This window comes from Athalia rosae, chromosome 2, assembly GCF_917208135.1.
Source record: "Athalia rosae chromosome 2, iyAthRosa1.1, whole genome shotgun sequence".
In the NCBI taxonomy this organism is placed as follows: Eukaryota; Metazoa; Arthropoda; class Insecta; order Hymenoptera; family Athaliidae; genus Athalia; species Athalia rosae.
The window spans coordinates 22,147,036-22,171,330 of NC_064027.1; the positions used below are offsets into that span (position 1 = coordinate 22,147,036).

General features: G+C 39.0%; 4 protein-coding genes across 7 annotated transcripts in view; 2 read left to right on the forward strand and 2 right to left on the reverse strand.

Annotated features, from left to right (window-relative positions):
* Positions 1-14,865, forward strand: part of LOC105689288 (putative mediator of RNA polymerase II transcription subunit 26) — a 124,054-nt gene extending 109,189 nt beyond the window's left edge. The window contains exon 3 of the mRNA XM_012406203.3: positions 12,539-14,865. Within this exon, the coding sequence (XP_012261626.3) occupies positions 12,539-13,318 (780 nt within the window). The 3' untranslated portion in view covers positions 13,319-14,865. The remainder of the gene's footprint in view (positions 1-12,538) is intronic.
* Positions 14,866-15,543: 678 nt separating this feature from the next.
* On the forward strand, positions 15,544-19,686 carry LOC105689287. Its single transcript, XM_048651240.1, has 7 exons — positions 15,544-17,986; positions 18,057-18,241; positions 18,315-18,594; positions 18,627-18,803; positions 18,868-19,085; positions 19,154-19,387; positions 19,461-19,686. Exons 1-7 carry the CDS (start codon positions 17,061-17,063, stop codon positions 19,652-19,654), a joined length of 2,214 nt encoding a protein of 737 aa, XP_048507197.1. The 5' UTR covers positions 15,544-17,060; the 3' UTR covers positions 19,655-19,686.
* LOC105689340 (phospholipase A1 2-like) lies at positions 19,433-21,458 on the reverse strand. Of its 4 annotated transcripts, none has more exons than XR_007277201.1 (9): positions 21,228-21,410; positions 21,032-21,143; positions 20,816-20,963; positions 20,617-20,744; positions 20,241-20,551; positions 20,051-20,153; positions 19,851-19,984; positions 19,693-19,772; positions 19,433-19,601 (listed from the first exon to the last, which is right to left on the reverse strand). XR_007277201.1 is itself a non-coding variant. In XM_020854321.2 (9 exons), the coding sequence occupies exons 1-9, from the start codon at positions 21,374-21,376 to the stop codon at positions 19,756-19,758; spliced, it is 1,017 nt and encodes a 338-aa protein (XP_020709980.2). In that variant the 5' UTR covers positions 21,377-21,458; the 3' UTR covers positions 19,657-19,755. The 4 variants fall into 4 exon arrangements, 3 of the variants coding, with proteins under 3 accessions (XP_020709980.2, XP_048507041.1, XP_012261679.2); XM_020854321.2 differs by lacking the exon at positions 19,433-19,601 and having other exon boundaries at positions 19,657-19,772; positions 21,032-21,131; positions 21,228-21,300; positions 21,374-21,458; XM_048651084.1 differs by lacking the exon at positions 19,433-19,601 and having other exon boundaries at positions 19,657-19,772.
* Positions 21,459-21,783: 325 nt separating this feature from the next.
* Positions 21,784-23,694, reverse strand: LOC105689335 (phospholipase A1-like). Its single transcript, XM_012406250.3, has 8 exons — positions 23,498-23,694; positions 23,135-23,382; positions 22,921-23,048; positions 22,687-22,826; positions 22,435-22,614; positions 22,255-22,351; positions 22,060-22,181; positions 21,784-21,968 (listed from the first exon to the last, which is right to left on the reverse strand). The coding sequence occupies exons 1-8, from the start codon at positions 23,556-23,558 to the stop codon at positions 21,835-21,837; spliced, it is 1,110 nt and encodes a 369-aa protein (XP_012261673.2). The 5' UTR covers positions 23,559-23,694; the 3' UTR covers positions 21,784-21,834.
* Positions 23,695-24,295: the final 601 nt, after the last annotated feature.

Here is a 24,295-nt window from a genome sequence, read left to right on the forward strand (position 1 = left end):
GTGGTGGTGAACTTTTTCCTCGGTGAACGGAAGCGCTCTCAGCAATGTTCAGTCAACGCTTCCGGAGCATTGCGTTGAGCATTTTGTGAAATTATATTCTTAGAAGAATTGTGTATTTTGAAAGATTTCTTCGATTCTATGCAGGTATCCTTTTAAATCTCATAGTCAATCACATCTGCAAGAACAAGCGCTTTTTGCATCCAATACCTATTATAATCTGGTGCGACATGGTGCAACCCTTGGTGCGGTTAAAAATAAGTCTGCGTTGCGTTTCATCGAGAGCGCTAATAATGTGTAGTTTTTTTTTCCAGCCAAAATATTATTCTGTAGAGCGCGAAATTTACGATAATAATTTTGTTGGCCGCAAAATATCCTTGTGGTATGGATGAAAGATCGAACGACGATTACAGCGAATAAAAATTACTTCATAAAATTTTTTTTTTATGCTTACTATCGGACTGGTATACTGGTGTGCTTTCCCACGTGAATCGGGTCAGTCACGTGTCCGATACGTTATTAATTTCGCATGTCGATTGTCCATGGAGAGTTTGAATTTTGTGCTAAAGGATTTTTCAATTAGTGCATATCTCAATTTATCACTATTAATAATCGAAAAACTGAGCTGCGTTTTCTGAAAAAAAATCAGAACTTCGTCGAAAATGATGTAAGATTTAATTTTTTTTTTTTTTGCGTTTACGCGGGTAGTGCCATAGATTTGGGGGAAAAATATATCAATTCAAAAAAGCTTGTTTATCATTTGTTCATTCAACCATTAAGTTTCAAATGATTTTCAAAACACTGAGCGATAGCAACGAAACAATGGCCGACATATACTTTGAACTATACTACTGCCTGTGAATTAATTTCAGAAACGCGTTCGGCTTCGTCCTCGAGTAAAATATTACCGAAGTTGGCGGCGCGCGTAAATTCGAACTCGTCGCCGCCTAGGCGCGTAATGGCGCGCGTCAAATTATCGACACTTGGTGGCATTCGCGAGTCATTTTTACAATGATCGACAGCATTTGAAAATCTGAAAAAAAATACCACGGCTTTCTCATGACTCTCCCAAGTGATAGAGTCAAGTTCCAGGAATGCGCTCTTCCTCGTTTTTGAGATATTGCAATTCAGAATATGACAAAATATATATTATGGGAGCGGGATTCATTGAGGACTGAAAATGAAGTACACGAGTATTGGGTATAAAGTTTAATGAAGACATTTACGCATAGACTTGCGGATACATAAAAATGATTCTTGGTTAATATTTATCTCACTGAAACATAAAATAATAGTAGTAATAATAATAATAATAACGATAGTAATGATCACATTAATAAAAATATAATTAATTTCAACATCGATTATCGAATAAATGTGCGTTAATATGTGAAGTATACAGAGGTTTATGTATATAATTTTTTTTTTTTTTCGGAAGCACTAATCACGAAGTACATATAATAAATCCCTGTGGCGAATTTCATAAAATTGTGGCGTGTAGAAAATATTTGTGTATATTTATAGATAGATGTATATATATATTTGTACATAAATATATATACATATATAGTTTTTGGCTTTTGGATTTCTTGCAAAATGGAATTTTTCTGTATAAAATAGAGGATAGAATAAATCCACAGTAAAATTATAGAGTAAAAAGGCACGTTATATGCATTCACACATATATGAAACGTTGTAGCCGTACATGTATATAAATATATACCTATATACATATATATCATGTTTTCTCCAAAAATGCGTAGCAGCCAATTTTATTTTATCAATTAATTTCTTTTATTTTCATTCTTGTATGTATAGGTACGTATAGGTATAATATGTTAAAGCTATGTATATCCGTTCTTTACTCTATCATTGTAGTACGATGCTTGTTGCGCGACGGCGTCCGTAACCGCCGCGAATATAACAACGTAAATGATGATGAGACTGAGGTAGAGGAGTGATAACAAAACGATTGCGACGATCACACACGTTCGACGCGGCGTGCACCAGCCCTGCTGCGGTGGCATCACACGCTGCTGACCGTAGTTTTCCATGGGAACCATGACTCGACCTTGAATCGGCAGAAGGAAAAAACCAATCAATATTCAGTTCTACAGGCGACAAAATTTTGTCGACTGATAACAGCGGAGACAGATTTATCCGCTGGAAAGATTGGTGGGTGGCAAAAAATCTTCTTTATATTCAACGATTTTCATCTTCATCATCGTCTCAATGATGAGTATTATTTTTGGTATTTTGTGTTCGACCCCACCAACCTTACCAAACGATTTTTACTGTGAGATGCAGAAAACAATCATGTGTCGCTACAAATAATAACGAAATTATAAAAACGAACAGAGACGGTGTAGGAATATATTCGTGCGCGCGTCATCGACAGGAATACTATAAATTGTCCGCGATGTGGTACAGAGGCAAAAAATAAAAGGTTGCCAAATTTTACAAGTACATATGGTGTGTATTTTATTCGGCAACGTTACGATTATTCTCCAATAAATAGATAATGAATAAATCATCGTAATATCCGCCAACAGATCTCATTTTTTTATCGAAAAAGTTGCACGTGAACTGTACGTGATGTACAACTTATAAAATATACCGTTATACTGGACTATTGCGGTATAATGCGAGAAGGAAGTATTTCAACGTCGATGTACAGGCATGGGTATCCATACAGTTTTTGGCTGAATCCCGTTTCTCAATATCCTCCAGAATACAATTTTTTCGAAAAAAAAAGTCTCAGAATGTCAATCGAGCAACTCGTCAAACGCGGGGCGCGTTCACAAGTACAAACTAATTTTGCAAAAGCATCTTCGTAGGATACCTACGCAACTCACGCACAGATGTGTGTGAGTATATGATATACGTCGGTACAATCCCGAACAAAAATTTAACCAGATGAAACGGTCACTTCCATACAATTACGTCATTCGAGGTCGCGACTGTGAGCATAGATATTCATATACTCCGACCCCCGCATGCGTATCTCGTGTTTTCATCGAGAATTTGCACGATGCTGTATATCTCTATATTTCACACTGGCACGAGATCAAGAAATGCCCGATCCCAAAAACCCAAATGTTATTTCTACTAGCTGCAGTTTTCGTGCTTAAGGGAACAAAATCCGACGACAAGAAATTCATGTACCGTATGCAACTAGGCGCAAAAAGGATCGACGATCTCGAAAAATTTCATCTAAAAGCATCGGATTTTGGTTTCGTTTAGTGAAGAAAACAGTCGAACAAAACGAGCCTTGCTTCGCCTTGAAACTACGCACGAGCGAGTAGAGAATTATCCGCAATTAAAATAAAAAGTGTAGAAAAAACGCTCGCTTACGCGCAGTAATCAAACGTACATGTACATATACAATCAGAGGAATGAAGTTTTAGATGACGTAATTATGCAGTCTGCCTTCTAAAAATAATCGTTTTTCAGCGTGCGGATGAAACCATTTGTACGTTCGTGGTTGAATATGTTTGGACATGGAGTAGAAAACTCCATCCTATTACACGTACTTTCGAAAGCTTTCCGGAGCGCATACGTTTCCAATAAAAAAGTTGTCGATCGTGCTTTATTTTCATAAATACAAAACTCTAGAGAGTACGTACTTTCGCGCAATTACCCCGCATCATCGCGCCCATCATTCGGCAACTCCATGCCATTTTGTCGCCCCATGTGAATCGATTCCTGCAGATCTAACAAAACCAAACTGACTACGATTACGTCATTTCTAGAGCTGACCTTGACCCGGTAAGGTATCGATTGGATTACTGGATGTCTCGTCATCCTCTACACACTGTCAATAAACATATTTTCTCTCCCGCATCTCTTTCTCCTCCCCTTTCCCTCATCCCTCGCTGCACCGAGAATTGTTTAAATAATTTCAGAAATCCGCGCGCGCATGCACCACCAGTTGATCTCTATTACAAATCCATTATTGTTATTCAGCCACACCGTTAATGGAAAAAAAAAAAAAAACCACCAGATCAAGCAAATAATGACGATAATTACTCAGGAATAGAAACAATCGTTTGAATTTCAACAAAACGGAACATCAGCATATGATAGATATTCTTTAACTAGCCATGTTTTTAGTGTTACCTGCGGTTTACGGTGTTGAACGCTGATGGAAGATCTATGCTGGCTCAAATATCTTTTTCTTTTTCTCTTTTTTATCAACACTTTACAGTTACGTATAGCGTAGTGATATAAACTTTGCTTTGTCTTTCTCTTTCTTTTTTGTTAGTTACTTTTTTTGGTTTTTGATTCTAGTTCAAAATTTCCTCTCCTAGGACATAATTATGATACAATATAAGTGTACATGACGGAAAAAGTTGAGACTTGTACGAATCACTGTAGTTGTTATCAAACTTAGAATATCTTTTCTCGTCGTTTCATCTTTTCAATCGATGTTTGGCTCACCTTGGCTGATTGCGTTGTAAGGCGTCTCGGACATGACGAAGTTGGGAGGCGGACTGAACGCCGGTTATAAGAGAAGCGTACGATAATGGAATTTCACGATTGCGACGTCGCGAGGTTCGTAGCGTTGGCGTCGACGACGCGGAATTTTCTCCACGTTGCGGGTATAAAATTTTTCGCTACCGAGTTAACTCTATATGTATACTGTATTATGTTAGACTGCTGGCGATGAACGGCCACACCCTAAGGAACTTAAATGAAATTAAATCATTAATAAAACGAACATAACGAAACAGACACACACTGTTATAATTATATCATAGAGGCGAAACAAATTTCGTGCATATGCGATACACAACCACGATTTCCGTAATCACCAGGGTTGTTATTTTTTAAATCACAATTTTTCGTTCGTCTTATATTCACCTTTTAATACTCCGACGATTTTTTTTTGCTTTCAAAATATGCTAATGTTAGGGGTTAGTCGTTTTTTTTTTTTTTTTATTCTCGTCTTCGGAAACCAACAATCAACCTACGTCCTAGACTGTTCAGATACTACTAGTTCAGCTCAGCTCTACTTATACCTTACCAAATGAACGCGCGACTGCAGTTGTTGAGGTATGATATAATCATTTCAGGATCGGATAAGTTATTCTGGGATCACGATCTTGCCCGATCTGTACATGCGTCTATTCGAGTTGGTTCAAAAACTTCATGTGAAGTTGCTGGATTTCATGAAAAATTCTCAACATCTCGAATACAAAGAGAAACCTGCACCCCCGGGCGAATGATCTTCCAGCAGTGATAATGTTAAAATTTATATTTTTCGATGAAGAAAAAAAAAAATTCTCGAAAAAAACAGGTTGCAAAGTTCTGAGTTTCTTGTCTGAACTTTGCTTTGATTTTATGACCAATAAATTTCATCGATGAAAGGTTGTATATCGGAATTTCGAATTCCCGGAAAAAAGTTATGGATTTAAAAAATATGAAAAATCACGTCATTTTCGGTGTCAAAATACCACAGAAAATTCGAATTTGTAGCTTGTTCTGACAAGTTTGCGTAACGCATTTTGAAAATCGTTATAATATCATTTTTTCAACTTATGGTCGTGGTTGGATTAGGAACCCGAAAATTTATCAAGTAACTCCAGCTCTGAGCAATGTGACACCTACATATACGTTCTCTAGTGGGCTGGATGACAAAACATGGAATACGATTATATGCGATACCTGGTGGGAGGAGTGATTGTATAATTGAAACGATCAACTTTTCTATGTGTTGGAATTATAACGCAGAGATGCAGATACATATTCAGCTCACATCACACCGGGTACACCTTATACATAGAGAGTTCATAAATCTATAGTTTTATAGGAGTATATAATACCAAGAGCGTTTTTTATCCAACGTAACAGAGCGTCACGTTTTAGATCAGAACCCCAGAGAAGGAGGAATATTTTAAACTTCGAGGTCAAAGCCGTAGCTGAAGGCTAAAAACTCATATACTCATCGTAATGTGAAACCAGACGGCTTCAGATTGTACTTCGTAGAAAAAGAGATACTACGATACGGATGAAAAAAAAGTTGTTTAGCCGGAAATTGCTGATAGAGGATGAGATTTGAAGAAAGCTCTGTGGTTATAATTTGCACTGGTTTTGACTCCAAAAACTAAATCAAAAAGGGAGAAACCAAAAAATCAAAAGAATAAATAAACGAATGAAAAATCATCAAAAGCTCCTCTCAAAAAAAAAAAAAAAAAAAAAACAGTTCCATGAAAATTCAAAAATCCAAAATAAAACAATAAATTTTGGTAATTTAAGTTCATCCGGATATAAATAATACAAAAAACGAAATAAAAACGAATTAATCACTCAAAATTACTCTCGTTACGCTGTGAATAATCAGAAAAAAGATGGTGTACGGAGAACTGCGAAGAAGTAAAGCGTTGACTGAACATACTAATCTTCAGTGAACGAGTAAAGGAGAAAAAACCTCGCGATGACGTTTTCTCTGCGTAATTGATTCGGTGATTAATAAACTGCACACGATAGCCACGACCTATGAACGTAGGTTATCTACAGTTTTCAGTTTCAGCATCCTACGTTTTAATTTGGGATCAAATAAATATGCTTTGATGTTTCTGACGGTGCGGCGAATCGTTCGTGAAAATTGACAACGTATTCTTCTTATATACAATACCGAAATGCAGAATAAAAGCTATCTGTTATATACCTCATCCTGTCCCTGAAATTGCTTTGAAATACCTGTAACTGATGAGCTTTTTTATTCACAAATGTTTTTCCTGTTTCTGTGTTTTTTCTTTTATTCCCCCCAGTTTTTTCCTTCTTGCTGTGCCAACGCGTGCAAACATAGCTGACATTTACGTATATATATGTATATTCCATCGTATGAATCTCTGCAGCGTCCACGTGCAGTCCAGCATTCTTTATTTGGTTTGTATTTTGGCTCGTATACAATTTTTATGTCACAGGGATTAATTGCTATTTTATTCAATATAACGATTCGGTGTGTATGTATGTACTTGGATGCGTCCATACACCCTCGCATACACCTCTTCCGTATGTATAGTGACGGGTGACGATGAACACTGTGGTGAGGCTTTACTTTTATTTCCTCCTATATTATCGGAAGAGGTGTATTCTGAAACAGGCGTCTGCATTACCTACCTTCTTCCGTTTCCTGATCGCTCAGCAATTAACAAAATTGTATCGGAGAAGGACGATGGTACAATTCTCACGGTATTTTAATCTTTGGTCGTCTCGATAGTTGATACATATCTGTAAGATTTTCATAGCGAATGTAATACTGCGTCATTAGACCGTTGCTTGATGCAGCAAACATCATCACATCTCGCTCGTCATTATTCACTCAATCTCACTCATGTGGTGGTGAACTTTTTCCTCGGTGAACGGAAGCGCTCTCAGCAATGTTCAGTCAACGCTCTCAGAGCATTGCGTTGAGCATTTTGTGAAATTATATTCTTAGAAGAATTGTGTATTTTGTAAGATTTCTTCGATTCTATGTAGGCACCCTCTGAAATCTCATAGTCAATCACATCTGCAAGAACAAGCGTCTGGTACAACCCTTGGTGCGGATAAAAAATTTCTGCGTCGCGTTACGTCGAGAGCGCTAAAAATCTATGATTTTTTCCGACAAAAATATCATTCTGTACAGAGCGAAATTTACAATAATAATTTTACTGGCCGCAAAATATCCTTGTAGCATGAATGAAAAATTGAACGACGATTACAGCGAACAAAAATTACTTCATATAATTTTTTTATCTTTTCGTTTCTGTTAACTGTCGGACTGGTATACTATAGTACGAACAAAGTCCGACGGACATGTATAAGAGAATTTTTTTATTCTTTATCAACCTCTCTGATTCTCTTACCTACTCGTTTCTCTTTTTTTTCCTTCGGCAAAAAGAAGGAAAAACAAGCATTGCAGGTCGTTAATTGGTTCCATGACAGAGGAAAGAGAGAGAAGTAGAGTGGCGATAATGATCCACTCGATTCCGTAATGACGTAATTACGTTATAAATATCCACAGTTATAATGTCTTTATATCCAACGCTCTCGTCGTCGTATTTATTATCTTCTGAAAGAATATTATCGATTATCAAAATTTCATACACGCACCGTAATTGTTTTCGTTTGTTACCTTTGTTTTTTCGAATTTTCGACGTTCACCTCGGTTCTTATAGTCTTCTTATACGATTACACAGGTATAAAATTTACCTGAAATGAAAAATTCGACATTCTTCGAACTGATATTCACCCTGCACCCTCCATTACGTACTCGTATACGACACGCGTGCTCCATTATAAACTGGCCAAGCCCATTTCGCTAGAACAAGCAAAAGGTCAAGCGGATGGCGGGTTGATTTTTTTTTTTTTTTTCAGTTTTTTTCGTGATAAAGTTACACTTGCTCTCCAATCAAATCTGAGAATCGATGGATCACGTGATTGCTTTGAGTCACTCGGCGTACTCAGGGGCGTTCCGTGCTAACCCGTCATGCCAAATTGGTGACCCTGACCTTTTCTGCACCTTTTTTCACCTTTCCGTTTGTCGAATAGTTCACGTCCCGAGTACCTACCGTGAAAAAAATTTCGAACCTCTTTGAATGATTTTTGTCCGTTTTATGGATCATTCGACCCGCTATCTCACGGATGGCTTTCCATTTCGAAGAAAATCCCTAAAAATAATACGATATCGTATAAAAAGTGTACTGTAGATGTGTAGGCATGTATATTATGCATCGTCCATTCGGCGGTCGCGCGACTGAATATAATAAACGACGGACGACGGGTGAAACTTGATCCTCTTTTACTAAAGTGATATGCGAGGGTGGAAAATAAGGGCGATGATGATGACGGTATGAAAAGTACACAATGGACCATCAGTCACACCTCTTCACTTTCCCGATTTTATTTCTTACGCTTCCGTAACGCATGAGATAACGTAGGTTCCGTAATTGAAAGAATACATGTGACGAGTAGCTATACGTGCTCAACAACCAATACAAAAATAATGAATTAAAGGGACGAAGATCATGTTTCTGGATGCTGTTTCACGGTGAAAGAGGTATCGATTTATTTCCTCCCTCCCCATGTCGTTACGGATGAGACAGCAGAAAAATAAGAGGGAAACATATAATTATATCGAGAATATACCCGGTACAGTTGACACTCACTCGATATAATTTAACTTTTTCTTTTTTTTCCATGTTTCCGATACTCGAATGGATCGTATTTAAAAAAATCAAAAAAAAAAAAATCATCTTATTCTTGAGAGAAAGAGTGGAGGAAATATATATTGTCCCCCCCCCCCCCCCCCCCCTCAGCCCCCAACTTCTATTGTTCATTTGCCAAGTTTTAATATCTCTACGATCTTTGCCACGTTTCGCACTCACGGCGAATAATAAATCTTCCCTGTCTCGTTGATATGTTTTTTTGTTTTGTTTTTCTATTTTAAATTATTCAGGTCTGAACATCCTGTAACTATATCGTTTGATTTCAACAGTTTCCATTGATTTTTGACAATGGGACCCAATTTGTCCTTACTCCTTCATTTCACGATTACTGAAAAAATTGCGATGTGATTAGATTCGAAGACCAAACGTTCGTGTATGAAACGTGTAGCGTTTGTGCGGTTTTTCGCGGGGGGAGAAAGAAATAAAAATTATCAGGGCTGATCGACATATTTTCGGAACTTCGTTTCAAGTCGTTCCAGTTTAATACCCGTATCCACGCGGTATAGAGGCAGCTCCACGTGAATCGTAGCATTTAACCCCCCAAGGCAGCAAGTGTCGCTGACAGACGTTTCTCTACCCGCCCTCCTTAATATGCCCTTCCGACTCTCCCTATTTTCTATCGTTTTTTAATTCCCTTTCGCTGCCATTTCGTGGGCAAGGGTATATTGTCATCTGCAGGACAGAGATAGGAAAACGAAAACGGTGGCCTTTGGCCTCTGGCCAGTCACATCGCTATTACCGCGCAGTTCTCTCCGAATGACTCCCGCCCCTCCCTCCCTCGTCGTCTGCCTCTCCTCTCGCCACTTTGCCCTTTCCTCGTTTTCCCCTCCTTCCCCCTTCCGGTGTATCTCTCGCTCTCTTCATCATCGCTAATTAGTCGCTGGAGGCATTCCCTGCCCAACCAAACAGCCCGCACAAACGAATCACGGCCACCGTTCACCCCTTCCCTTCCCTTCCCTTCCCTCCCCACCCCCATCCTCGACCACATTTTGATTGTTTTGTTCTAGGTAAACGCGCAATCTCCACCCCTTTCACCCTGCACGGTACACGCCAGGGAATGATCGTTATAAACAGATACTTATAGAGAAATATAATTAAGCTCATGGATTCTTCATCTAATTATGACCAGTTTTTGTTCTCTTCGTTTATTTATACGACGGAGAGAGAGAGAGAGAGAGAGAGAGAGAGAGAGAGAGAGAGAGAGAGAGAGAGCTTCCGATTTTTACAACTGCAGATTTGCATTTCTACCTTACGCAATTATTATCGTTATTGACGAATGATTTTTGTGAAGTTTTTTGAAAAATATGCAGACATACGTTGCGCGAAAATAATTCGTTCCTTTTATCCTTTCGTTTTTTGAATTAAGTGTGTTTCACTCACATCTTTCTCCTGTTCTTTTGCTACTGCATAGTAGAGAGAAAAAGCTTTCAACTCTCCCGTCTGATTTGAATTATAACCCGTGAACAGTCGTATTCATTTAAATTAAAGCTCACTCGTCTGACCATTTTATATGCCTTGTGAGGCGACGACGGCGGCGGTAACAGCAGCACCCTTGAACAGAGGGCCGGCAGTAAAGAGGGTAGAATTTCTTCCTCTTTCCGGTTCCGGTCGGTACAAAGTTTCCGAGAAGTGCTCATTTCTGTCCATACCTTTATTCCGGGATTCTTTTTTTCGTTTTTTTTTGTTTTTTTTGTGTCTTTTTTTTACCTTTTGTCGCTCCGCTTGCTACTGATATTTCTTTTCTGTTCTCTTTTTTCTTCTCTTTTCTCTTTCTCCACTGTAGTTTACCGTGGCAAGGTTTTATCTCGACGTATGAAGCGCGAGGTCGGCTTTATACTTCATTGGAAATAAAAGGTCGGAATTTTTCTCGCTCTTCTTTCTCTCCGGAACACCGGGATACGATTATGCTGCAGCTTTTTTATTGTTCGGCGCTCCCACCCGTTGATGTATTTTTGCCAAGTTACCGAAAAGTTACATTATACCTACTTACCGACAATCAATATCGTGCTTTTCCCGCTGTCAATGATTCCCTTCGACTCGAGCTTTTTGCCCTTGGCTGCGAAAAAAAGCGCTCGCGTTGTCTCTGGTCGGAGAAAAAGCGTGGGGACATCAGTTTCCTCATATATGTCACCCAAATTTTCGAATCTGTGATTCCGTTTTTGTTTTTTTTTTTATTTTTGGCGTCGCGTTTTTTCATTCTCTTCATTTTTCGTTTTACTTTCGTTATACTCGTAATACAATACGAAGCGAATAGAGCAGCGGGATATTCGAATCACAGGTAGGTATATCTACTAGACGTGGATCGGGACAAGCGGGAATCGTTTTCCGGTCGTTTTGAAATTTATTACCCCCATCGAACTTCCGTATGATGTACAGTACGGGTACGGGTACGGGCACACACGCACACACACGGATATTTATGTGTTCGCGCGCACAAATTCGTCCATATATGACGTACAACGTGTACGTATGGACGTCAAATGAAACTCACCACTGCTGGTTCTACCGTTGTAAGGTTCGAATTACCACGGAATATTTATGACATAATGGTGATTGCTGGTTGTGAGTTACCATCGTTCTCTTCTACAGCTAAAGTTATGCTCGATGCCTCGCTGACTGCGTCGCACGCTTTGCTTTGTACTCTCCGATACCGCTGCTGTTAGCGCAATTCTCTGCCCCTCGGGGTGGGCCGAAAATACACACCCTCCCCCTCCCCATCCCCCTCTCCCTCTCCCTCCCCATCCCTATCCCCCTCCCCCTCCCCATACAACCCCGTACTAGGTGATTCGGAATTTATTACCTTCGAACAATCCCGGTGGAATCACGTACGTCCTCCCGCTGCAACTCCTCTTTCCCTCTCTCTCTCTCCCCACATTCACCTGTTTATATACCAGCCCAACATCACCGCTGCATGACCATATGCAACCAGAAAGCTCTATCTCGTTGCCAATATGAATCATTTGTCCGGGAGATCGATACAATCGGAAGGGTAGTGGGAGGTAATTTGGAGACAAAAGTACCGAGCTTTTTACCCAAAACTCGGCCGAATCTCGTTTGCTTGGTGAATTTTGTTCGAAAGTTGGTGTTCCCAAGCCATGAATGAAAGCGACGGAACAAAATTTTTCAACACCCCAAGTTTGGCGCTCGAAATTCCTGAATAAAGCTCGTCCTACGCTGAAATTGAAATAAAGCTTAAATCGTATTTTTGATGTAGAGTTTGGTGGGCAGGTTGCGAAAGATTATCGCATGTGAATTTGAGGTCGGTTTATTGAAAGCCCTTCATGACCCGGAACTGATGTGAGCTTTTTGTTTATTTTTGATTGCAGGTTAAAATCTGGTTCCAAAATCGTAGAACGAAATGGAAAAAACAGGACAACATAAGTAACGCGGAAGCTGCGGAGCATAAGAATCAGAACAACCCTAAAACAGCTCAACAGAAAACGACGAAAGCTCCTTCGGTCGGGGGTATCAAAAGCTCCGGAACTCCGCGAGCCTCGGTCGAATGCAGTTCCGATTCGAATAATTCCCTACTTACCGGCGACGGTTCGATATCGGAGAGTAATAATTCGGAGCAAAATTGTTTACCGACAAATTTGTCACTAGCACCACCCGACAGAGTGCCGCAACCCCATTTGACACCCGTTATTCACGACCAATCGGGGGTACAAGAGAGAACGGTTTTATCACCGGAATTAACGAATTCACCGGGTTTCATATCGAGGAGCTACGATTCCGTGCGGGATTTAACGATCAATAAACCGCTGCTTAGGGAATATGACTTCAACAGGGAGCTGAAAATCAACCTCAGGGATTTCGCCATCGGTAAAATAGAGTCCAGAGGGTTGAGGGAAAATCCGAAAGAAATTCCGAAGAACAAAACACCCGCGATTCCATCGGAAATTGACAAGAATCTCAAGGACTTGAACCTCGATTCCGACGTTAACTCCGAACCGATAGGGTTCGTTATTGCACCCGCGACGTTAAGGCCGTCGGATGGTGAACCTATGGAGAGCAGTGACAGGGATTTCGAAGAACCTGCTTCGCCACAATCAGCCCTCCAGATCGACGAAAGGGAAGACGATGCGAGTCCCGAATTATCTAGCTAACTAAGGCTCTACCGATGAGTCGTCAGATCCTTCGATATTAAAATACTGCTATGCGAAAACAAATGGTGAAGAGAAATTCAAAGTGAAAATGAAAAGTTTTTTTATTATTTTTAAAATCGGTATTGTAAATTATGACTAGCATTTTACCTCGACACACCCGTGCGTTATTTCAATATAAATCACGCCCTTTCTCGTTTGAATACGTACTTTGTAGGGGTATGTATAATACATGTACAATATGTCTAGCGATTGCCATTTGTTGTGCCATAAACTATATTGTATCCAAATTCGAGGGCTTTCAAAAATTTCTGAATAATACCTACGTTCGTTATATCTTCTGTAAATAGATAAAAAAAAAAAAATTATCGGTAAAATTCGAGTTTCGAAAAAATGCATTTGCACTGTACATCGTGAAAATCGTTGAATTAAAATCGTCCTAATAATATTTTCTATAACTTCCTATAAATCAATGAATCAACTACACATATATATATATGTGATATCGCAATGTCTGTACATATAGAATTTTATTATAAATTATATTATCATTATACTACCAAATCTGTGAGCTACACGTACGACGTTACTATAAAATATTGTATAAATTATTTCGTTCTTCGTTATGATTGGGTACCCATAATCAAGTATACGATTATTTATTTAGTCATCTAATTATCATAATTAAAATGTCTAACTGCTTGCACCTGGTGGCGATCGAGGCTACAAATCGAGATTTTCAAAATTTCATTCACAGTTTACAAAATTAGAATGCGAAGATTAACCGTCACAAATCGTTCAAAGAAACCTTCGACTGCGCTTTGAGTATTGCACTTCGAATTCTGTATGAGATCAATTTTCTGACAAACGTACTATATGCTGTACATAGTATGATTACACAGTTGATGTTCAACTATAGAAAAATGAAATGAAGTAAGAGAAAAAAACGACAAGAGATGTTACGTGATAGATTATTACTATTATTATATTACCTATATTTAAGATCATATAAATATGAATAGTACATTGTTCTAGTAATAGTGAAAAATAAATGATAAAATGAAGATACTACACACTGATTATGTAATAATATTTCGACTGTGCTGTGGATTAATTGTGTATATGTATAATGTATGTATGTATACGTGAACCAGTTGACGCTATGAGCTGCTTTTTTGTAAATATAATAATCATACGATCAATAAATAATATCGTACTGATGGATATAACAATGGTTTGAGAACAAAAAAAATTAATCATCATATAGCAAAGTATGTTATGATAAAATAAACAATATAACAACAATATAATATGTTGACATATTGGTACATCTATAGATTTAGGTATTTATATAAATAGATATAGATTATTACATCTAAATTATTACGTTAGATTGATATCGCGTATAATTTACGATAATTATAAAATATTTCTAATTATTATTCTAACATAATCCCATTTTATGTATATTATATCTATCTATACTATCAATTACGAACAAGTGCAATTTAAATGTGTGTACAGTCGTGTGCATCGGGTGAAGAAGAAAACAAAGCAACAAAATAATTTTAATGATATTACCAATATCCAGAATTCTCAGAACAACAACAATAACAATAATAATGATAGCAACAATAACAATAACAACAACAACAATAATAATAATAATATCACGGTTGGCATATTCATTATGTATTATATTCGAACAATTTCAACCTTCATTGTAGTTATACCACGCGATGTCTGTGAATATCGAACAGAAGAGGGGTAAAAAATAAACAAGTGAAAATATTGTTAAAAATATGGTGATACAATGATAACGCATAGGTATATAATAATACCACGATGATGTCGGGTTATGAGTAACGCATTTTCATTTACGCGGAAAAACTTTTAAATCAAACGGCAGTATTTGAGAAAAAATGAATCTATAAATAAAAAAAAATAAATAAATAATAACATTGTATAGTACGTACATACCTATATTATTATCGTAGGCTGTAATGCTTTCCTCGATGTATTTTTTAATTGATATTTCATATAAAAACAAACAAAAAAATATATATATATATAATATACACAAGTTCATCATTATTATTGACATTATTATTATTATTATTATTATTATTATTATTATTATTATTATTATTATTATTATTATTATTGGTATTGATATGATTGTTATTATTATTACTAGTGTTATTATCTTCCTTTTCTTTGTTAGATAAGAATTACTATTGCATACCATGAAAGTATATATCTATGTATATATATATATGCAATAATATCGATAATATTAATTTTTATCAGTAATAATTGGTAGCCCTTCACGCATAAAATATATATTTTTTTTTTTCACTTGCGTTCTCAATAACGAATACCGGCAGATATCCTCGCACTATCATATACATATAATGTTACAATATGTATATTACACCAGTTTTCAATGATCACTTTTTAATTATTACCTTACCCCATGACATACGAACACGTATTAATTATAGCGCAGAAGCTATGTAAGCTATTATTTCGTGCAATTTGTGGATAAAGGGATGTAAATTTTTAGCACTCGCATGTCAGCGCTCGTCAAAACACGTTTAGGTAGGTATTAAGAATATTTTTAATATCATTTTTGGAATAGGGAGAATAAAAGTTTTTCTCGAAAAAGTGTCGAAGAGATCGAGGAACATCAGCCCTGATGGGTTGTACCAAAAAAACAACATGAATAAATAAAAAACAGGACCTGATGGGGTCCTCCTTTCCGTTCAGATTTCTCCGTGAAAATTTCGCACTTAAAGTAGCACCAAGTTATTATATAAGTTTAAAGTGAATTTTCGCAATGATCTAGACAGGCAACGAACGACATATTTAATTCGTTGAGGAAGAGAAAATAAAAATTTCGCATCCATTTTTGTTCCAAATAAATTTTTTTTTTCATAGGGCAGCCGAAAATATCATTGCGGGTATCGACCAATTATTTTTTGAAAGCAAAGAGAAATCCATATTCAGAATCCGATAACTTCGTTGTTTCGGGGTAGTGTCCCCGTGTCGCTCGAAATTGAAGTATGTATATATTTTCATTATGATCTGATACGCGAGGTTTTATTTGTACGTATTTAATGTTTCGTAACATCAACAAATCAAGGCAACCCAACATTATTCATCGAACACAAAAAAAACAAAATAAGGAATAAATAAAATAATAGCAAAGCTCGGTTATTATTTGGCAAATATTGTGAAATTGTTTATTCTTTCCCGAACAAACCTAGCGGGCCCTTTTTATTAGGTACGTTGTTCAGTTTGGTGGAATCCGTTAGGCGATTTTTATTGAATGTAACTGGAAAGAAAAAATACTAATATACATCGAAGACGACCAGAAAGGTCGTAATTTTGTGATAACTTTTACCTCGACAGATAATAGAAACGACAATACGACGTATTATACGATCTATTTCTATTAGCTGGTTACTTAATGCGCTTCGAATAGCACTTCTCTGTTTTTTTCATTCGGTAAAACCGTATCGATTGTCTCGCTAACAATTGCCCCACATCTTATGCAGTTGATACGTTGTTCCTAATATTTTATTGATACGCTTCTCTACATTTGCGGCTCCAATTATCGATCGAAAGAGACCGTCTCATACCGCATAATATTGACCTACTGATTTTACGTCCATCTCAAAAATTTATTATGCATTTTGTGTTATTTTTTATTTGATCGACAAACTTACTTAGCGGTTACGTTATGAATAAGTCTGGATGGGATGAGGACGTTAATAATGATACGGAAGAAGAATCGGTCAGTTCGTCACCGGCACTGACAATGAATTTATTTTTCCTCAGAATAATGTCAACGATGTATTTTGCGGTTCAAATGACCTTGGGCATTTCGATAGCATCCGGTATCATCGCCCCTCGTGACCTCGATGATATGTTGAACCTTTTGGCTGAATCTTATTTCAACGAAAGTTGCATCTCGATCATTTCTGACGATGATTACAGAGCGTCCATTCGGACCCCTGTCGTCTACGTGGTTCCTTTCAACGGCGACGAATTCGGGAGAATTATCCGAAATTCGAGCGTTGACAATGACGAAGAAATTTATAAACGCAGTATTCTGGCTCCGGTTCTCGAGTTGGGGTGTTCCGGGTGCGTGTTGAATGAGAAAAAGAGAAAAAAAAAACCGAAATTTTACTTGGTTCCGTACTTCAGGGTTATCATCCAGGTGGAAAATCCAGCCGAACAACTTCGACTTATCGATAAAACGTTCGTACACATCAACCGGAGGATCCAAAGAAAGTTCATATTCGTCCCCACTGTCTCCAGAGTCGGTGAAAACCGCATCGGAATTCAGAGCCACATTTTGAACACGAAGAATTTTAACTTCCGATCGATATTAAAGGAAAAATCTATTCAGTTCATCCCGGACGTGATTTTTATTATTCCAAACCACGAACTACACAGTCTGGATATTTTCACTCATCGATTTTCAGGCCCCGATCACGATAGTCGGCAAGAAGTTCTTTTGAACACCTACAACATTACCGAGAAAAAGTTCGACCTCGAATCTGACCTGTTTCCCGACAAGGTGAAAGATCTCGGAGGAAAGATTCTGAAGATTGCTACCTTCAACTACCCTCCTTACGCCGTTGTTTATGAAAAAAATGACACGTGAGTATGATTTTGAAGTCAGTTGACGACGATGACGATGACGGTGCCTGTAAATTTGGATTTCACGCAGCGGTATCCCGACCAAAAATTACGGTGGTACGGAATGGCATTTTGTCGTAGAATTTGCGAGGCTTCATAATTGTTCATTGGAAGGTGTCGACACGAGCGATGGTCTTTGGGGAACCATTGAGGACAACTTTACGGGAGATGGAGTGATCGGTAACGTCTTAATGGACGAAGCGGACATAGGATTAGGTAATCGGAGAGCGAATCAATCTCAAAAAGTGAACCTCAACAAATCTTCAAGGTTCATTTACTCTGTTTCCAGGTGCCTTGTACACTTGGTACCACGAGTACCATTATCTCGACTTAACGGCGTCGACGTATCGCTCGGGGATAACTTGTTTGGTCCCCAGACCTGATCAACTTCCCGAATGGATGTCACCGGTACGACCGTTCGCTCCAACTTCGTGGGCTTGCTTCGCGGTGATGACTCTGGTGTCCGTAATTTTTGTGGGACTGGTGAATCGGGCGGAGTGGCACATTCGACTTGAAAAAAGTGAAACGATCGTAAAAGACGAGGAAGAGGTAAAACCAAAAAAAAAAATCTCATCGAAATCTCGTTTTCAGATTCCCTCAGGATAATGACCTTCTCGGACGTATTTATGACCGTCGCGGGTATATCGTTGCTCCAAGGATTGAACAAAGATCCAAAAGGTTCGTCTTTGGCTGCTCTTTTCATAATACTTCTGGTCGTTGCACTTCTCATTGCTACAGCCTACGGGAGCAGTCTGGCGTCCGCGATAACCGTTCCCAGGTATTTATCGGGATTCTTATAAATAACTGGAACCAATTTCACGGATATTTTTGACACGATGCAGGTTTGAAAAGCCAATAGATTCTGCCTGGGATCTAGCGTTGAGCGGTATTCCTTGGGCAGCTCCGCACGACGCGTGGATATTTTCGATCCTCGAGGCAGACGATCCGGAAATGCGCATCCTGGTTGAAAACTTTAAAACTCTGAGTCCCGAAAAGCTCCTGTGGAACTCGATGCACTCGCCGTCGAACTGGGCATTCTCTATCGAAAGACTGCAAGGAGGTTGGGTGACGTTGTTTGGGATGTGCGCTAATTATAAATTCCGATAATTGTTTCTTTCTTATTCGCAGGACATTACAGTATCCAGGATTATCTGAGCAGTGGCGCCGTAGGAAAAATGCATCTGATGCGGACTGACATTTATTGGGAATATTGCGTGGCCATGCTTAGAAAAAATTCCCCGTTCACCGAATGGTTGAGTAAAAGGATACTGGAAATTCAGGCTTCTGGTATTCCGCAATATTGGGAAACTGACGTCGTACTCAAGTACCTTGATACTCGAACGCAATTGGCCGTTTCCGGAGGTGTTAATTTACGATCGCAAAGTTGTCTCTCTAGTCAACTTGATATACTTTTAAAAACTTTTATTTCCCCCAGGGAATCACGGAAATTCCGGTCCAGTCAGAATGTCAGCCAATCAGGTGCAGGGGACTTTTTTCATTCTACTAATCGGCTTACTCCTGAGCTTCCTTGTCTTCTTGTACGAAATATTCACCGGCAAACCAAAAATACTATACGCTGAAAAGAATTTTAGTGGAGGCAAATCCATTTCATTGCGAAGAACAAAATGAAATATCATCGGATTACTATAATTATTCATTTCGTTTACATATAATCATGTCGATATTGGATGTGTGCGTGTCGATCTGAATGTTACAGACGCAGTGGTTCGTCACAGTTTCAAAGCAGCTGCGAACAAAAATCACTTTGACATTAAATAGAATCCACCTGATATGTTTGAAAATATTACCGGTTACTAGAACTGACCGCATTTCGAAGGAAGTTCCGACGTGTCAACGTAAAAAACACCGCGCGTCGAGTAATTGGCGATATTTGGTCCAACCGCGGGGCATGTCGACGGTCTGCACGGTGTATATTTTGAAGGGGGGAAAAAGCTCGACCTGAGTGGAAAATTTTTCAATTGAAACGAAAATTCAGAAATACCGTTCGCTTTTAACCACACTCACCAGACCCAGCGTCTTCCGATGAATTTGCAGTCCGGATTTTGCATGATGTAGATCAAATAAGTAATCGCACTGGAGTGGGAGCACGTGATTTCCAGCGCAGGGCCTAGCGGCGCGGCGAGAGATCGAGAGAATTACCCAAAATTGAAAAAAGAAAAACTGAACAGTGTTTCTTCGATTTGTTTCTACTCACACAGAGGCTGGATCGTGCCGCCATTGAGATAGAAATCGACGTCTCCGATCGGTCTGTGCATACCGAACGTATACGAAGTGTGCAATATCTCTACTATCCTGGCGTCTGAGGCGCATATTCTGTTAGAACAACTGTTAAATTCAAACCCTGGTCCCGCGGGATCTAAACCTATTATAAGCGGTGGCAATCCCGTTCGTCCAAGTTGAAGTTGTTTTCCGGCAGCCCCGGCGACCTGAGCACCCAAACTATGCCCGACAATGACCATGTTCCTGAGTCTGAGCCCGAATTCTCGGATCAGCCGGTCGATAAATCTGATGAGAGGTGTTCGTTGTGGGATTAAATTTCAAATTCGGGGCGAAAAATTATTGATTTTTACTTGGCTATGGCCCATCCCACGATCTTGGTGTTTCTGGCTGCTCGAGGATACCCCAATATCTGCGTGAGTGGAATCCCACCGGAACAAGCACCGTCTCTCCAATTGACGGAGAACACGTTGTAATTGTACTGCGGGAGGTCAGAATTTTAATGTAAAAGAGCCTTGAGATTTTAGATCGGTATATAAACGTTGATATAACCTTGTCAACTAAGATATCTATAAGGGTTAAATATCGAGAATTGTTGGCTTCTGAGGTAAAACCGTGAACCACAAAATACGTCATAACATTTTGTTTGACAGGGATATCGCCGCTTTCCAGATCGATGATGACGCCATCCGGTTCTTTTCTACGTGTGCAACAAGTTTTACCGTATCTTATATAAAATATATTTTCAATTTTATCAACGACCTTCACCTGTTGTACAGAAAAAAGGCGATTTCTTTGAGTTCCAAAACACAGGTGGGATTCAATCCAGTTATAATATCTTCAATTCCATCCTCTTGAGCGATCGCAACTTGGACACAAACAATTATCGAACAAATAAATCAATCGAAAGTTCTTCGATGAATTCTCACTGAATGGCAATTATAGGAACAGAAATTCTACTCACCATCGAAATTCCATCCGACCGCGACAAATAGTATGAGAAATATCGAGACTTGATCGAACCGTTCGAGTCGTTCCTGCATGTTTGCAAATAGTCAATGTATAATTTCCTCGGTATTGTCTTTAACCTTATGAGCGGTAGAATTTTACCATGTTTATTTCCGCGATGCACCAAACTATTTCCTGGTCGCGTGTCGCCGTCGACGTTTTATAATCGCTGAATTACAAAGTTCCATTTCTACCTCTTTATCTACCCGATACGTCAGACGTGTTAACAATATCACCTCTTCTGTTCCACTTTATCTTGTTCTGTACGCTACTTCCACATTCGAAATTTGAAATTAACTACATTATTTAGTACTCTTATCTTGACCGCGACTCGTTTCCCGTCGCCCCTTTTAGCCCGAACAATACATTATTAACACCTCCGCGCCGCACTCGTGTTTCTTTTACTATTTTTACGGCGCATAGAAATGAAATCCTGTAACCGAACATACTTCGTTATCTAGCAATAACTCGGCGCCGCATAATATATATATATATATGCACAACGCAGTTGGTTAATTTTAAAAGTATAAATTTTTTATTCTTTCGAGTACAAATATTCATCTCTACCAGGTAAAGTCATGGTTCAAACAAGGTTCATCCTCTGAACCAGCTCCTCCGTTCAAATCGCCGCAAATATTACCACCAGCCGAACCCTGAGGAGCCGCAACGATCGATCCTGTGGTCGGCAACGCATCAGCTGCGAGAATAAGAATTTAAAAAAAAAAATGATCAGAGTACGAAAAAAATGTAGGTACATTTCTCGATAGTTGCCATGTTTTTAGACTTACTGCAAAATGGCTCTCTGTTGTTGGTCTGGACGTAAAAAGTTCCTCTCGCAGAAGCGTATACGGCAGCTGGTCCAACAGATGCGCAAGAATTTACACAAGTCGTCGGAGTATTTCGGTAAGCTCTGTGAAAATGTAGAGAAAAAAATAAAAAACAATTTGGAGCAATTACGATGAATCGGAGTTCAATTCACTGACTTTTCTTTCGACCACGCTTTCCCTATAAATTGACAACTCGCATTTCTGATCGCCTCGAGATAATAGTCGACGGCTCTGTCGTGAGAGCATCCTGGTTCTGAGAAAAAGAAGAAAAAGATATCAGCTCACCGCGCCGAGACAGGATGCTGAAAATTTCAACGTTAAATTATGATTTTCTACTCTTCAGTAAACAGCTGGGTTGAAATTCGCCGCCGTTGTAATAAAAGTCTATGTGACCGATGGGTTCCTGTAGACCCAGAAGAGATGACGTGTGAATTACTTCGACGAAACTTGCGTCCGTTTTATCCAGACGTTCGGTGGAATTCAAACCCCTGAAGAGGGGGCCGGCAGGGTCGAGGCCTACGAAATATTATCAACAGTGAGTAAAGAATTGTGTTGAACGTCGTATTTGAAATCGATAATTTTCCAGACCTGTTATGCGTTTGAAGTTTGGAAAATGTCGCTGGAAAGCTTTTCCAGCAAATCCAGCGACATGCGCTCCGAGACTGTGACCTATCACCCAGATGTCCTTCAAAAGTACCGAGTAGTTGTTGACGAGCCTCTCGAGGCATCTGTATTCATATTCATTGAAGATGATTTGTTTATTTATTTTTTTTTTTCTTCGTTCGGTCTTAAAATCTACTGAGGGTGAATAACGTTTTTTACCCAGCCAGATATTCGCCAACTTCTCTAGTGTTATTCGCCGCCGAGCCGTAGGACTGAATATTGAGGAATCTGACGGTCTCCGCACAAGCACCGACCCTCCAATCAAGGACGAAAACATTTCTGGGTCTCTGAGAGTAGATTCCCAGGTGAAACAAAATCGTCACAAGGGCAACGGAATCGGTAATCGAGTAATGAAAGCATTTGGTATACTGACGTTCAGGAGCGCTGATACCGTATCGTTGATCCAATCTTTGGTACCGTAACTGAGAAATCCATGGATCACCCAAACCGTCTCCAAAGAAGGATCGACCGGTACCGATCCTGGGGTGTCAAGGTCGACTTCAGTCGCGTTACCATTCAGCGAATAAAACAAGAGACGGATTTCGCCCACTCCGGATGTGCATTGCGAACGAAGGCGGATCCCACTCAGCCGACCCGTCAATCGTTTCGCTCTCGTTGAGGCTGTTGACAAAAAAGATGAAAAATTTTACACACGAATGAAAAGCAAAAAAATAAAATAAAATAAAATTCTGGTAAATTGTCCCCATTGATTGATTTCCGGTTAACCACGACCTACCCGCGAAACTGCTATCGAATCGATGAACGGTCAGCAGAACGACGAGAAAAAAAATCTTCATTTGAAATTTTCTTTATTTTCCGTTAATCCCGAATGATTTTTCGCAGAAAATACGGAGAACTGTAACGAATAATTTCAGCGACAGCGAATAGCTCAGCTTTGCTCTTCGCTATAAATGAGAATCGACTACTCGTTTTTATGAGCTTCAATTCGCGTTATTAATATATCTCCTATCTGGAAACGTGTTTGCGAAACCGCTTATCAGTCGGGGATTCCGGTGGAAATCAAATCAGCCCGATGCACTTTCAACATTGTGATCATACTTTTAATGATCATCGTATAAAAAAAAACACACTCTTCCTAAAGTATTTCACTGTGTGCAGCTCAAACAAACATGAACTCTCATATCTAACGTGAACTTTTCTTTGGAGATTACGGTGTAGTCACAATACTTGATCCAGAAATGAACCAAATAGTGAAAATTGATAATTCAAAAATTCAACTATCTTCGATTTGAACAACAATTTCATTGTACCGACGTTATCTTCTACTCACGAATTACCTACTAGATCGTGATTTTACCGACTATTCGTAGAAAATAATTTCTCGTTAGATCGGTCTAGCCACGTCTAGGACTGACCACTTTCAATCTTCGTTGAGAGCTGTGCTAGATGGCCAGGTTTCGTGGTCCGAAATGTAGTGACCTCTAAACATCCGAACGTAAGCTCCCCCTAGAAGATTTTTACCAACAATTCCGGGATACATACAGCTATATGATTTATCATTATCGTACGCTAA